This window comes from Ceratotherium simum, chromosome 32 (genome assembly GCF_057802395.1).
Source record: "Ceratotherium simum simum isolate JZ-2026a chromosome 32, ASM5780239v1, whole genome shotgun sequence".
Lineage (NCBI taxonomy): Eukaryota > Metazoa > Chordata > Mammalia > Perissodactyla > Rhinocerotidae > Ceratotherium > Ceratotherium simum.
Genome location: NC_141931.1, coordinates 15,222,369 through 15,239,603, shown reverse-complemented (window position 1 = coordinate 15,239,603; position 17,235 = coordinate 15,222,369). Strand labels below are relative to the sequence as shown.

At 36.7% G+C, this 17,235-nt stretch overlaps 1 protein-coding gene across 6 annotated transcripts in view; it reads left to right on the top strand.

Moving 5' to 3' along the window:
* Positions 1-17,235, top strand: part of MALRD1 (MAM and LDL receptor class A domain containing 1) — an 846,741-nt gene that overhangs the window by 717,951 nt on the left and 111,555 nt on the right. For all 6 annotated transcript variants that reach the window (XM_087420773.1, XM_087420775.1, XM_087420776.1 and 3 more), the window contains one exon: positions 15,030-15,293. In XM_087420773.1, the coding sequence (XP_087276899.1) occupies positions 15,030-15,293 (264 nt within the window). The remainder of the gene's footprint in view (positions 1-15,029; positions 15,294-17,235) is intronic.

Here is a 17,235-nt window from a genome sequence, read left to right as displayed (position 1 = left end):
GAATGTTTATTGAACAGAGCAAGAGAAAGAAGTTGAAATAGATTTTTCCAGTATTCATTTATGTGTGTTGTTCTCCATTCAGCCCTCAAAGAATGTGAAAAATTCTATACCAACAAAACCACTAGCTTTTTCTATATTTCCTTAGTTAACTCAGTCTAGATTAAATGAACTAAGGCAGCTAGATTAATTGGATAATATTCTCTATATACTAAGACATCTGGATTTTTACATTTAGCATACTAGATTTTTTTTGTCATGTCCAGATTAACATCCTAAGATTAGAAACAGCTAACTCTCTGCTTCCATTTCAACCTGATGATAAGTTTATTGTTGTTTTAACCACCCACCCCACCCTCCACTGAAAAAAACATACTCTCCCATCATACAAAGGAGTATAGAACCAGAGCATTTGTCGTTACAAGTTATCTAGTTTCCTTTCCGTTTAGAAGATCACCCTATCATGGAAGCCCCTCCTCCACCCCCACCAATCTTTACTTTCTTCATTATTACTTCTCTATCCTCCCTTTAATTACTTGAGGTTTCCCAGGGCAGCATTTTCTAAATGGAGACATCCTCGATGCAATAAAGCATCTCCAGCAATTCTGAGTCAACAGAGAAATGTATTTATTTTTATAGAGTCTGTTTTCTTTAGCTATGTGTTTCGAAGAGTGAAGGTGTTTTCTATTTTTCTTCTATAATTTGAAAGAAGAAAGATCACATTTTTCTCCATGATGAAGAAACATTTTACAGGGCTAGTAGGACACTGCTGCTCTTAAAACTATATAGGGTGTTGTAAAGTATTTGAAACAACAGTGGGTGACAAATTATAAGATGCTTGAAGATATGGTGCATATCTACATAGTTTTGTCAGAAGTCTAATAAGAGGACAAATACCAGTAGACACAACTGGATGCGGAGTGATAGGTAGGAAGCAAACTGTCTCGGCATAGGAGTTTACTGGTGTTCTGGGTGACTAGTGTGCCCCCAAAATCCACGTCCTTTCCAGAACCTCAGAACGTGACCTTATTTGGAAATAAGGTCTTTGCAGACGTAATTAAGATGTAAGTTAACATGAAGTCATGTTGGAGTAGGGTTGGCCTTTAATACAATATGACCCGTGTCCTTATAAGAAGGGAAGAGACAGAGAAACAGACACACAGGGAGAACACTATGTGATGAAGGAGGCAGAGATTGAAGTGATGCATCTATGAGCTAAGGAATGACAGGGATTGCCAGCAACACCAGAAGCTAAGAGAAAGGAATTCACTAGGTTCTCCCCAGAGCCTTCAGAGAGAACACAGCCATTTCAACAACTTAAATTCAGATTTCTGGCCTGCAGAACTATGAGAGAATAAATGTCTGTTATTTCAAGCTATCTAGTTTGTGGTACTTTGTTAGGGCAGCCCTAGGAAACTAATACAGCAGGGAACAATGAGGTCTACTTTATAATCAAGAACTGGGTTCAAATCATTTTTAAACCACTTACTACCCATTTGTCTTGATTTTTCTCATCCATGAAATGATTATTGTCAAGATTTAGGAAATGTGCCTTTCCTAAAAGAGTAGCGTAACTATTACAGGAAAATGAGGAATCATTTAGAAAAACCTAAGAATAATTCTTAAGTAACCTAAAACATCTTATCTTCTACTGATTAACATTCCTAATTGAAATATACTGAGTCTTCTGATGGTCTATTATATAAATACACGGTAAATGACAAGAGATGCTGCTATGTGTTCAAAAGCTGAGAAAACTCCAGTTTTAGGGATTAATTCCAACTGGATTCTTTTCGTTGAATTGAAAGAAAATAGATCTTCAGGGAGTGATGCAGATTCCAAAGAAAAGAAATATTATCCTAGGGCGTCTTTTTATCTTGACTTGATAAATATAAAATGACAGCAACTAGAAGGTGCTAAACAAAATAAAGGATGAAATTCATAAGGAATTCAAGGGGAATAGGCAACTACAAGTTTTCCTTGTTTATATTATCACTGCTAAACAACAATAGCTCTCACCTCATTCTTGAATAGAGATTCTCCTTCTTGTCTCACATCTCTGGACTTGAACAGCAGGTATTACTCTGGAACGTTTCCAGGACAGGTGAATTCTCCTGAATGCAAATTATCTAAAGGTGGAGATGTTTATCTGTCTTCATCATCTTCATCACTTATATCATCTTCAGTGATGTGTTCCATGTGCCTAGAAGAGTTTCTGTTATAAAGTAGACACTCAAAAAAATATGTCCCATGAATAGAGAAAGAAATATGTTAAATGAATAGATGAATAAATAAAAGTTGTCATCAACTGAATTTATATGGTATCTCCTTTTAGTACCACCAATGAACTCTGCTTTCACTCTTGTTCTCAAACCCTCATTTGAGGGGAAAGAGAGAGAGTATATTAGTGAATTGTCTAACAGGTTCTGTGTGGCTGTAATGAGTGGTGGAAGGATGACAACTGGACTAAAATTTTGGAGACATGATTCTAAATCATGACTGTGCCACTAAATACTTGTATATTTTTGAGATTGTATATATTAATTCCTTAGACCATGTTTTGTCATTAGAGAGATGAAATAGATGATCTCTTAAGTCCTTTCCAACTCTGCCATTTTATGATCATATAGGGCTGTACTTGTAGAAGAGGATCAGGAAGGCACAGAGAGGGAGAGTCTCCAGAGAGAATAAGCAAGGAGTTAAAAGGGATCTAGGAGTTGGGACAGACAGGTAGAAGCAGAAATGTCATTGCAATTAGACACAGAAGACTTCTTACTACCGATGTTTTTTTATGAACTTGAGTAAGTCTGCCCTTCATTCAGTCACTGTTTATTAAGAATCTACTGTGAGCTGCCCTGGATTTGGATTGGAAGGACAGACATGAATACAATAATATCACTAGCTCTCCAGGAGTTTACAATCTAGGGAAATATTGGGATAATGATGCATACCTGGAAGTTTAAAGTAGTATAAACTGTATTTGAAATTCTCTCAGCTCCAAGAACTGTGGTTCTAAGACAATTTCATTTGACTTGAAGGCAGCATCAAGTAGACAGAAGCAATTTCTTGAACCACCGATGAATAATCATGAGAAATATTGAGTAGTGTGCTGGTGAACTAGCTCTCAAAAAAAAAAGAAAAAAGCCCTGATTTGTAGCATTTGGCTATTTCCTTGGTGTAAGTACTCCCAGCATGGTTGACTTCAGGTTTCCAGAGTGACATCACTGAAGGTGGAATTGGGAAGAGATGCACACAGTCGGCTCTGGTGAACTGGTACAACAGGCTGCAGCACACATACAGACAGAGGACTGAGCCTCAGGGTTAATGGCATCGCCTCTCTCCCAGCTGGGCAGTGGAGGAAAACTAAGGCTGTGCTTCAAGACAAAGAATGAGCACATTACTCAGCATTATGGATCAAGAATATTGCTACTGAAAACTTTATAATAAGTTTCCTTTATAAGGATATTTATACCTTTTGTATGATGAAAAAAAAGCTTCAGAAACCTTTTGGTTATGAATAACAATAAGGAGTTGTCATTAATTTTTCAGTGCCTTTGTATCTTTTTCTAAATATCCACTTTGAAACCAGTTTTTTTTCTCCTCCATTTTCTTACTCTAAACACACCTCAGGCAGCGAATTCTATATATTTTGCCTTATTTTTTCCCGTCTCAGTTCTATTTTACTGCTCAAACTCTAATTCAAGGCCTTCTTATTACTCATCAGAATCTCTGATATAAATACTAAATTAATCTTTTAGTCCCTATTATAGGGTGAGTTTCAGAAAAGTAGACTTTGCATCTTTCTTATTCACTATAATAACAAAAAAGAGTTTTTATTGCAAGCAATGGATTCTGACTTGGGCTAACTTAAGCAGAAAATATGTTTATTGAAATGATATTGGATAGCTCCAAAAATCAAGTGTAAAACTGAGAATCTAAGACAAAAAAAAATTAGTGGGAAGCAAGTAAGATTGACTAAATTGGAACCTAAAACTGGCTAATTCTGCTGGCTTTGAATACTTACTTCGGAAGCTGGGCTATCTACTCCCCAGCCTTCACTATGAGTAATTTCTAATTGTCCCTGTGTCACTCTTTCAAAATTAAAAGAGCCAGTTGGAAGCATACCATTGACCAAACCCAAGTCATGTGTTCGTACTTCAAAGTCTGATTAGTTACTCTTTTATATCTAATTTCCACATCATCCATCTCTGAGCGATGACCGTTCCTCTTCTTTTTTAAAAATCATAATCAAACTTAATACTCTGAAACATATGGACCAAATTATAAAGCTGACTAGCAACAATAAATTCCCTATCTCTACTCTAATGGTGAGAGAGCAAATAAAAGGGAAACTAATCAAAATACACAAATTCATACAGGTTCTAAAGAAGAAGAAAAATACTAAGAGGCTCTTAATTGCCTACTAAATAAGTCTCTTACCCTTTAGGACAACTCATGTCTTATCTGCCTGTGAAATGATCCCTTAAAATAGGACGTCTTGCCTTTCTCCAGTCATGCCCATATTCTCATTTCCATCATTCTAGTCCTAAGGCTTCTCTGTCTGGGAACGCCCTGCCTCTTATCTCCTCTTGTGTAAATCCTTCTCCACTTTCAAGGGCAGAGAAAAAGACACCCTGCCTCTTCAAGAATTTATCCTTAATGCTCTCCACAGGAAGCCAAGCTCTGTTCCAGATTCTCTTAGCCTTAAGTTTGCTGTTCTCCTGTAACATATCTTCCATGGTATTTTGTGATATGTAGAGCTTGATTTCTGTCATTTTTAGTTCCCCTACATCGAAAAGTCCCCACTGTCATTACTGTGTTTTGTAAAAAATTTTAGTGAAAATGAGTGATCTTTAACTTTTAGATTGATTGAGAAAAAATATAAAATAAATTTCAAGTCGGTATATGATACAGAGTAGATATCCACTTTATATCAGAAGTGACATTATAGCAATTGTAGATAAATTATTTAAAACATGGTTTTAATGCATCAGTCATTTTTATAATTTTCAGTTAGCGATCCATGGGCCTCATATTAAAATGAATAGTGATGAATGTCCAAAAGGCTAAAGAAAATGATTACCAGTCAATCCTGATTTACTTATTGGCTTGTGGAAGATTATTAGGTTTTAAATCTATTATTGCGGGTCATGAAGTCCTCACAGTTTGTCAAAGGATGGGATAATTCCTCTTTACTCCTGGAAGGGATATTAGATTTGAAAGAAAAAACACAAGAACCAGAAAATGGCATTAAAAGCTAATACCAAGCAGGCTTTTGATAGCAAGACCTGGATTCCCTCTTGATTACATGTGGAGAAGCTTGACTGTTACACTGTGAGGTGGTTCTTACTTGATTTCCTGCTAGTCATCAGGCTGGGTGGAATTTTGTTGAATTAGAGGGGATAAATCCAAACGACAACCGTGGAAAAATCAGTCCCAGTATAAATCATACTAAGTTAGGCTAGATTTGACTAGTGCCTCATACTGGATCTGAAGATAAACCACAAATCATTGTCCCAACACTCTGTCTGAAAAGTGAATACTATTATGCGAACAATGATATTTATCATATAAACATATATATTTATATAGAGAGAGTATGTAAAATATACGTCATATATACTTGAACATATATGGAATATAATGTATATATAAAATAAAACATGGTATGGTGACTTAGTAATTTCCCTACCGTATGTAAACAATAATCAATTCCTAAATTCCTAGTCAGTTTTGGAAATTATCATCACCTTTGCTGATTCTTTTCTTTTCCCTCAGAAGTACTCAGCAGGCCAAATGTTTTACCAGGCCAAGCGTGTCTGAGAGATTCTGGGAGCTTTTCATAGCCAAGGTCAATCTGGCCTTGTTTTGTTCTCTTGGGTTGTTAGAGTCTACTTTTATTATGGGTTTCCTGATTCCTTGGAATGTATGTTGTTATCTGGGAAACATCCAGACTTTATGGAAACAACCTTGTTTGTTTGTTGCCTGAGAAATAGAATAAGAAAGTGATGCTGCTTCACAAAAAAATCTGTTTTAAGAAAATATTTTTTTAATTGAAAAACAAGTGACTTCAACAGAATGACCAGCGTTTCTGATAGCATCTTATTGACATATGAGAACATTTTACCCAGAAAAGACTGGTTACTCTTTGTGGAAATAGTTGAAGTGGGAAAATAGAAAACAAGTTTCTTGGCTTAACAAAGAGTAAATGGGTTTATATGTATGAGTTATCATTTTTGCGAATATAAACTTGCTCAAAATAGAAAACATGAGGTTAGAGAGATAAGCAGGTTTTGCTATAAAGGAGTCCAAAGGAATGATGCCTGGCTGGGTGGTCCCTGCTGGATGGAGCATATGACTGATCAATTAGGAGGTCAGTCCAAGTTCCAAAACATCCAGACCCTGCCCTTTGCACTTTCTGCTCTGTCTGATTATAATGTAATGAATGTAATGTTAGGCATGCCTCCTGTAGGATTCCATATGGGTCAAGACAACCCAAACACTAAAATAACCACTTTTAATTCTTTTATTAGAAAGGCAGAAATTAGTCTTAAAAACTATGTGGTTTTAAAAATGATAATAATAATGCATTCATATGCAACACTCCAACCTTTAGTTAAAGCTACTTATTCATATTCTTCAAAAGTAATATTGATTCCATTAAGCATAGCTATATTTGTCCTTTGTGCCAAATTTGTCCTTTGTGTCTTTAGTGCCAATGCTCTGTTAACTGGAAGTTATGGTATTGCAGCCGCTTTCTCTGTTTTGTTGGATAATAGAGGTAGTCGAGACATTACAGCTGGGAGGTCTCTGAAAGACAACCATAGACTTATATTTGACTCCTAAGTGGCCTTCCCTACTGCCCGCCTCAGTAAATCATCTATCTGTCCTTTGACTTTCCTGAGATGTGTTGAACAATACTCCCTCACAGACAGATTGCCTAAAACTCTTTTGATTTCCTTTAAATGTATATATTTGTGGTGTGTGATGGAGAGATTGCTTCACACTCTTTATTCTCAAGCCTTCTACACTAAGACAAAGATCTAATAATTGATTGGTGCCAAAATACCCACTCACAATTTCTGTAAGTAAAAGCCTTCCCACCCACAGGATTGACAATGACATTTTTTTTCCTGGCCCCATCCCAACCAGCAAAGAGTATAACACTGTCATATTTGAAATATTCATTATTTCCTCTGCAGTTTTAGGTTTTGGTGGGGGGGGGTGTAGAACATCAGGTGTCACATCATGGATTACCAACAGGACAGTAGCACTTAATCCTGTAAGGACAGTGGGCTTAATCCTGTAGCCTTACAGGAAAACCACTTTTGAGCAGGATTCTTCTTTTGGGAAATGTATACTGGAAGCAATGTGAAGCACGAATTAAAAGAGGAATGTATTTAATAATATTGTCCCTAAAGTTAGAAATCCAGAGTTCAGCAATTAGAGAATTCTTTAACTATTAAATAAAGTTGTAGTTAATATGGGATAGAGCTATCAGTGAACAATAGCATTAAATTAGGCCAAGTACGTAACCTGGTCCAACATTGCATATAATAGAGGCCACACCAGCACAGATATGTCAGACGAGGAACCATATAGCACCATCTGGAAATGATAAAATAGAAATGAATCTGTAATCCACTGGGGTCTCTCTGGGTTCCAGGCCTCATGACAAGAAAGAAATGACCAGCAACCACTCTAACATTTCATATTTTTTATATATGTTTCCACATTCACATAAGTTTTAGATTATTTTGAGTTATGCGAAGGCAGAAAATTCTTCATTTATGTAATTTCAGCCATTTGCAGTGGTATCGCTATTTTTATTTAGGAAGGAGTTCACTATCATCGTGGCAAATATTGATGCTGAGTAAAAGTGATAACTCTTCGAGGGCCTCTTACTACGTGCTGTTTGTTCAGCTCCTAATTTTCCCTGATCCGGTAAATATATTCTTGATTTTCTTTGAAGTCTGCAGTCTCTGTACGTGCTGGGAGAGACAGAACTCTGATATTAGGGCACTCGCCCCTCCACCACAATCTTGTGTTTTCTCCGACTTACACTGCCCAATGTCCACTGCTCAGCCTCTCTCCTCCAATCTTTCTATTACTAGTGAACAGCTTCATGGTTCCAAATAAGCTGCCTGTGTGTGTGTGTGTGTACGTGTGCATACACACAATATTGGCACAAATGCGCATATATGCGTATATGAGTGCCTGCATAAATTCTTACTTTCCGTCAGCTCTCTCCTGTATTTATTTTAGCTTTAGCCTTGACTAGCTGCAGGTATTCACTTTGAAAATAATTATCACTTTCTATTTGGCATCTGTTCTCTGCTACTTATCAGCTTCCGCATTGGATCCAACTTCTGGAAACTTTTAGATTTCCTCTACTTTTATCCCTTCTGTCAGAATTTTGACTTTTCTCTTCTGCAGAGCCCTTCTGACAAGTCAAACAAGCCTTCCTGACTCGTCATCTAGTCCACATGCTCCCCACACTTCTCTATGTGTACCAAGACTTTTCTATTGCCGTTTGTCCAAACAAGGTCAGATTCCATCTTTCCAGGAATATTTAAGCTACTAGATGTTGAAATTTAATAATAAGAAGAAAATGATTCTCTTATGACTCCACATTAGAAATGACTATTTATTTATTTATTTTTTGGTGAGGAAGATTAGCTCTGAGCTAACATCTGTCGCCAATCCTCCCCTTTTTGCTGAGGAAGATTGGCCCTGAGCTAACATCTACTCCCATCTTCCTCTATTTTATGTGGGACCCTGCCACAGCATGGCTTGATAAGAGGTACGTAGGTCCATGCCGAGGATCCGAACCTGTGAACCCTGGGCCGCCAAAGCAGAGGGCACGAACTTAACCACTTTGCCACCAGGCCAGCCCCAGAAATGACAATTTTTTAAATTAAAAAAGAAATAACTGTTTTTATACTTTATGAAGGGACTTGAAAATATAAACATAAAATAATAATTCAAAAAACCTCAAACCTGGAGTTCTTAGGAATTAAAGTTAAAAAGTGACCATCTTCTCCTCTCAATAGCTTTTTGTGATATTTTTGAATGTTGTTGAAGAAATACCTGCCAGAGACAAACAATTGCTTATTTATAATTGATGTATTATATTTTACAATGAGCATTTTACCATTTATGTCATTGAGTATGACAATATTTGGCAAGAGCTTAATTCCTGCTCTTCAAAACTGAAGTCCCTTGTACATATTTTTTTCCTTTCAAAACAGGCAATCAATTTTGCTTTCACTAAACATATTAATCATAAAGATAAAAATCCATCAGATTATCCTTAGACACCTCAGGCTTTTATTGAACTTATATGAAATTCATGAGAACGTTATATTGTATATCACTGTAAATTATCAGTATGAAGTAATTTTTCTTGCTATAAGAAAGATATTTCAGCTGCTTCCCAGGCTAAGTGAACAATGGAACTCAACATCATGTAGGAAGACAAAGAAACACCCATAATGTCAGGAATTGTGACTGTCTACATAGCACAAAATGAAGTAGAATGTGGTAATCAGAAGAACGTCTTGGTTACCGGAAAGGTGAAAGTTAGTTAACAATTCCTAAACCCTTTATCCCAGGTGGAGTTTTTTCTGAAACATTTTCCTTTTCCCTTCCTTAAGATTTATTATAAAACAAAAAGGGCAGATTTATTCTTACACATTTATATATAGCATTGTTTGCAAAAATCCTTTACATAAAATTCCGCCAAACTTCTGAAACAATTGGTATAAACCCACAGCATCCATATGAATGAATGATAACTTTAGTTACTAAACTATAGATTTATATTCAACTGCATCAGAGAGTTACTTTTTTAAAGAGCTTTCCAGTTTCTATTTTTCTGGTCTGCTCTATTACTTTTGTGATTTATTAAATCAATGGAAATAGTCAATTAATTGATGCATTCTTTATTTTATTCATTTTGGTTATATTCATTTTGGTTATTTAACATCATACTAATTATCAGGGAAAGTAAAAGTACTATTTAAACCATTGATTAATTATTCATCAATTAAGGAAATATTTATTGAACACATACTTTGTGCCATTAACTCTGCTGGACATTCAGATGTCACTGTAGTCTCAAAGGGAAGTTAGAACTTCTCCAGCTCTGACTTGGAATGTCCAAACTCAATGTGAGATCACAGCTCTGCCAAAAAAGTGGGTAAAGACCTGGTGAGATGCTGTTGCCGTGATGCAACTGCAAATTCTTGATGGCACCATCATAGCTTTGATTGTGGGATTTTCTGTTGGTTTCAGAATCACTTTTCTCAAAACTAACTTGCATACAAATCTCCTATACTCTAAAGCAACATTTATTAACCAATATTCTGTTGAAACACATGAGCACTAATGCTCCCCTGCTTGTCATGGGACTTGTGCAATATAGACAAGAGAGCAGTGACTGATGTACAATTTCCGGAAGATAGCTATAAATCCACACCCTTTTTCTCCACTGGAAGAAGCACATTTAGTTGGATACAAGTGAGTCAGCCTAACTTGTTGTTGGTACAGGCTTGTATCAGCTCCAGCATACAGAGTAAGTGAATTGCAAAGTACAACATGAAATACACTGTATTGTTGATTCTAACGCACTTGAGACTTGTGATCCATTTGAGAAACATTCCCCTAAAGCTACTATATAATATATTAGTGTGTATGTGTGTGTGTGTGTGTGTGTGTGTAAATGTACTAAGATTTCATAGAAGTATCTTTCTTCTTTCTGCCCCTAGCATCAGGTCTACACGATACCCCTAATCAGATATAGCCTAAGAAATATCGACTTAACAACAACAACAAAACACCTTTAAGTTATATAATAAATTGTATTGTCAAAATGAATCTGCATTTTCTTGGTGTCTTTCTTTCCTCCTTCTCTCTCTCCTTCTGTTACAGACACCAACATTTCTGAGTGTCCCTCTGTCTCTCTTTCTTACTTTCTTTCATCCTTTCTATTCTAGCTGTACTCTTTGGGGTATATGAAAATGACACTATCAACACTGACTGTGCTATTTCAGTTTGCTGCCCTGATGTAGGTTTTAATTTCGACCTGATCATGCTACACTCTGCCACGGAGTAACTCCCTCATGTAAATGAACAATATGTATTTCCAAGGAAGTTAACTAGGGTTAGGACTGATCTGGCACAATTTTCCTTGTGCATTCACTGCCCTTGCACCTCAATGCCATTGGTTTTACACAACCTCACTAAGCAGCTCACTGGGCGTGGTAAGAAATGGGCTTGACCAATGTATACTCCATTTATTAAAGCGTTGTGTATTTTAAATGTTGTATTTTAAAAGGGATTTAGAGAAACTAGAACATAGAAATTTCAAAAGAAAAGCATCAAATATCAGTGACAGGCTAGAATATAAGTTCTCAGGGATATTGGTACTGAGATTTACAAATGCACACACGCGCACACACACACACACACACATATATATACACATGTACGCACATATATATATATACACTTTATGTTTAGAGCAGTATTAAGTTCGCAGCAAAATTAAGTGGAAATTACAGAGAGTTCCTGTATACCCATCTCCCTCATTCCTGTGTACCCATCTCCCTCCACACCCATAGCCTCCCCCATGATCAATATTTCAGCACCAGGATGGTATATTGGATACAATCAATGAACCAACATTGACACATCACTATCACCCAAAGTCCCTGGTTTACATTAGGGTTCACTCTTGGTATTATAAGTTTTTTGCGTTTTGACAAATGTATAACACATGTCTTAATCTGTTCAGTCTGCTATAACAGAAAATCTTAGACTGGGTGGCTTACAAACAACAAATGTTTATTTGTCACATTTTTAGAGGCTGGGACGTTCAAGATCAAGCTGCTGGTAGATTCAGTGTCTGGCGAAAAACTGCTTCCTCATAGATGGTGCGTTCTCGCTGTGTCCTCACAGGTGGCAGGAGCAAGGGAGCTTTCTCCAGCCACTTTTATAAGGGCGCTAATCTCATTCATGAGGGCTCCACCCTCATGACCTAATCACCTCCCAAAGCCCCACCTCCAAATACCATCACATTGGTTAGGTTTCAAAATGCGAAATTTGGGGGTCACAAACATTCAGTCTATAGCGTGGCATGTATCCACCATTACAGCGTCGGACAGATAGTTTCACTGCTCTAAACGTCCCCTGTGCTCCACCTATCCCTCTCTTTCTTCCCCTAGTCCCTGGAAGCCACTGATCTTTTTACTGTATCTAGAGTTTTGCCTTTTCCAGAATATCATGTAGTTGGAATCAGACAATATGTAGCCTTCTCAGATTGACTTTTTTCTCTTAGTAATATGCATTTAAGGTGGTGTTAAGATTTTTCAGGTTATAAAAAACAACAATTAATATTGTTCATTTTTTACAGGATTATATGGCAAGAACATTGTCTGTAATAAGTAACTCCACGGATGACACTAGATCAATACATTGATATTAAATTTTTACGAAAACCTTCTTAACTTCTCAAAGAGGGTACGCAGCAGAATGCATTCAATTCAGAACATAAACATAGTGCATTTTCCAGAAGTATTCATTTTATTTGAATACCTAGAGGAAGCCTTTTTATATTAAAAAGCTTGGATGTATTAGAATACAGAATTTTCATTAGATAAAACAAGAGACTTAAATGTTGAGCTTATGGAGAACTGCTTCTGGCTAAGAGCTGACTTAGACTCTCCTTTGGGGTACAAGTTCATGTTCCTCTTACATTAGAAATATTTCAGTGGAAAATTTGAGAAGTGATTCAGGGGGGACTTAATTCAAAACAAGATACATTCTGATGGTTGGATAGTATCTTAGGTTGGGTTCCCAGGGAAGTGGACTCTGAGGCATAGATTCCCATGTAGAGGTTTATTGGAAATTCTCCCAAGAACACACTCTGTGAAGTGAGGGAAGCAGGATTGGGCAGAGAGAGAGTTGAGCTGTGATGCAGGTGCAATAGGGGGCCTCAGCTGATGCCATGGGGAGCTCTGGAGCCCCACTGACCCTTTCACAGATGTCCCAAATTGAGGCACAGGTCCTGGGCCATCTTGTCCCCAGTTCAGCAGTCAATGCATGGAGCTGTTCCTGGAGAGTGTGTAACTTTAGAGGAAAATTCATGGAGCTAGACAGCGGGAAGCTGTCACCTGGTAGCTCCTGGCAACTGGGGGCACGAATGCCTTCATCTTGATAGAAAAATTGGGGCAGTCCAGACAGAATTCATTATAGGTGGTACAAGCTCACCAGCTTTCTTGTAAAGAATGGCCTAGGACAAGTGAGTTCTGAATACCTTTTGATGTAAACGATTCTGGAATTTAATGGAATTGCCACCTCCAAATAAAACAGAGAATTTTATTTTTGCATATCTAATATAAGAAAACACAACGTATTTTGAGTAAGGTCAGAAACATAAGGAATTTGTGCTTGTCTTGGAATAGAGAAAATTATTTCCTTCATGATTTCTCAGAAAAGGTTAGTAACTTAGCTAAGTAGTAGGTGTATCACTGAAGTTGGTTCTAGATTTTCATCACATGCAGAAAGTTTATTCAACCTTGGCAACTTTTGGTGAGTTCATAAAGATAAAAGTTTAGTGCATAAAATATTTTAGAAAAAAATAAAATTAAGGTTGTCTGCCCTTCCTTAAATGTGAGATTAATGTGATGAAAAGAATGAAGAGAAACTATTTATTTGACCAGGGTTAGTCAAAAAAAAAAAAATATATATATATATATATATAAATTTAAATCCAATTTACTTTCTAAGTTTGAAGTTAGAATGTTTACACTGCAGTTGCATGTGCTGCTGTGATCTTAGGGACTTAGACGAAAACATGGCCCTAACGTCTCAGTGTTTACCCCTCTCACAGTTAAATATGCTGGTTTCCACGAACAAAGACTCCCTAAGCACCACCATGTAGGTCTCAGATACGTGGCTTTGATCATAGAGTTTGAGTCTAAATATATTCTAGATGTATCAGTCTCATACAATCCATAAATAAAAGTAGTTTAAAAATGTAAAGAACGCAAAATAAACTATTCCTCAACTGGTCTCCACTATTTTGTTCCCCTTAATATACTGATAAGCCCATCAACAACTGTCACAGAGACAATATGGAGAATAAGAACAGTTCCACTCATGTTCCAGCAAATTAGTACAGTCTTGTGTATTTACATATATTCTCTGACCTCTAGAAACAGCAGTTAGTCAACCCTCTTTGCTCATGCTTTAAGTTTTGACTTAAAGTTGACTTAAACCATTGCTGCAGAATGGTTTCAGGTGTTAAAAGTTTGGCATCAAATCTTTGGACACTCAAAATTTATGGACCTCAGTGTCTTCATCTGTAAAATGAGTTGGTTGGGTTTGAACCACATTATCTTCAAGATTCCTGCTAGTGCAATATCCTGGCTTAAACTGTGATTTCATCTGCACTTTAGATATGGCAGCACGTGGCCTTTGAGTTGTAATCAAGACCCAAGGGCAAAGGGGAGAGCAACAAAACCATAGCAGACCTCCGCTTCCGTGACTCAACCTTGACCAGCGTCTCAGGAGCCAAATTCTCCAAGTGGAGGCCACTAAGAGACAGTTAATAAACTGTATAGTGATATAATAACAATTCCCTTGAATTCTAAAATTGTGAGTGCAGCTTTCTGAAGTACCTAACTTACTGTGTAAAAGTATCTTTACTCTCAAGGAAAATTGGATTTAGTGGTCAAATTTAAGACACATGAATCAAAATTTCTTCTTTAATTTGAAAGTGTCATTTTTCATGACAATGATGCCCTTTTTAAGAATGTTGTTTCTGAGGTTAATACAATAAAGCATATTCTCCAATCATGTTTGTATGTTTTATAGAGTTTATATTATTCCTAATTGGAAATTAATTGACTTAAATTACTAAAATATTTCATGTTTATCCAAGAATAAATGTATCCTATAATGTTTCAACAGTGGACAGAGAGATAACTCTCCAAATGCCAAAATGACTTGACTTGCTCTCTTTTTAGGTCCTGTCACAACACAGCTGTCACCTTGTGAAGCTGATCAATTTTCTTGTGTCTACACACTCCAGTGTGTCCCTCTCTCAGGGAAGTGTAATGGGCAGGAAGATTGTATAGACGGATCTGATGAAATAGATTGTTCTCTCAGCCCCCCTCCTCAGCTCTGCAGTAAAATGGAGTTCCAGTGCTCTACCAACGAGTGTATCCCATCCCTCCTGCTATGTGATGGAGTGCCCGACTGTCACTTTAATGAAGATGAATCCAGCTGCTGTGAGTTATTTTCGCTAACTCGGTGTGCCAGGGAAGAAACGCTGTTTGGAAATGATAGAGAGAACTTGACAGATAAAACAAAGTTCTCTACAGTCTTACCATGATTGTATCATCAATAACATAGTTGTTCGTGTTATGTTACTAAACAAAGCATGTAGCCCTTGCTTAGCATTTCTGGAAACATTCTGTTTGTAGTCACACTAATCTTTATTAAACTTATCTGATTTCCTTTTTTATTTACATCTGGATCCCTCATATAGGGGATGATTTTAAGTAATTGTTAGCATCTTAACAGATATTTGTGGAAATGGATTGAAGATGTGTAATTTTAATTTTTTTCTGCCATAAATGTTTGTGAAGATGGCTCAAGCAAAGGGTTATGGGCAAATATCCATTATAATGAATAGATGTATTAGGGGTTGGATCTGGACAGCTACCTGGGTAGATGTTACGTTAAGAGTTCATGGAATGGTAAATCCGAGGGGCATGGGTTTGAATCTCATCCTTGTCACTTATTACTTGAGCAATCTTGGGAAAGCTATTTGAGTCAGTCTCATCATCTATGTAAAACCTAGCTTACAGGGCTGTGAGAGTTTGAGAGAATACATATAACCTCCCAGCCCTGCATTCTGTACTTTCAATTTTATTATAATTAGTCTGTCAGATAGGGAAGGAAGAGTGTTAGTTAAGAAGTTAATTACACATATCTTTAAGGTGAGCACATAATCACGGTGGAGTCAAAGCACCACTCACGTATTTTTAATTATTTGTTTGCTTGGTTTGACGTTATAGTATACTATGTATATTATATTTTTGGGTGAGGGCTGCAGTGATGGGGCTCCGTAAGCCATATCTTAATGACCACATTTTTTGGAGCAGTTTGGAATGTAACCGTAAGAAGGAAACATTGAAAAGAATATAAGGCTATTTCAGCGCACTGTTTAGTGTGGGCATCCGGAATTATGATAACTATTGGAAAAGGAGTGAAGATGAATGAAGAAAAAGGAAGATGGCTTTTGTATGTTTAAAAGTTTTAGCCTTAAATCCGTGAACTTCTCTTCCTGGTTTAGGCTTAGAGATTCACTTTCTTGCTCCCTATCATTTCCCACTTGAATATTCTTTCTGTGAAAAGCCAAATTGTCAGGTCCTATAATACTTTCTTAGAGGCAAGGTAAACAAATGGATGTGAATGAAGAAGAGAAAGCCTGCCAAATTACTCATCTCTGTTCCCATCACGGTTCTAATGTAATTTGGCTGATAGAAATCATATTAAGTTCAATGTAGTCATATGATGTTTGACTTCAAATAACAATGCTATTTAAAGAGAAGTTTGGGAAAGTAGTGTATCCTTATACTTTTAGACATTTTTGTTGGAAAATTGGTGTTTGATGAGTTAGTAATATGTGAAGTTCTGCTCCTAAAGGGAAATAAGTCCACATTAGGAATAGACTGGTATCATGTGAGAATTGCTTCTATCCATCTCTAAAATATTTAATTGCATTATGACTCTGTAGAGAAAATTGTGTGAAAATAAACTATGGACAAAATGCTAGAGCCAAATTAGGATAAAAGCATCCACTGATGACAATTTACCAAACAATTGAAGGCATAATTTTTTCTGGGCTCACCTATTGATTTAGAATGGTATTTTGTAAACTCACATTCATTCACTCATTCACAAACCTTCGTTAAGAACATAATCTTTGCCATACATTGTATTGGATGTCGATGATACAGATAAATATGACATTGCAGCAGCTCAAGTTGTAGATATATTATATATTACTGAAGGAGATTAGTAAGTAATAGTTGGGAATACCATGTGATAAGTTCTGTGACAGAGATAAACACAGTATTATTAAATACCTAGAGTACTCCCTAACTATGGTGCTAGGCAGTCTGAAACTTTAACAAGAGAAGTGATTGCAGAGCCAAATTTGGA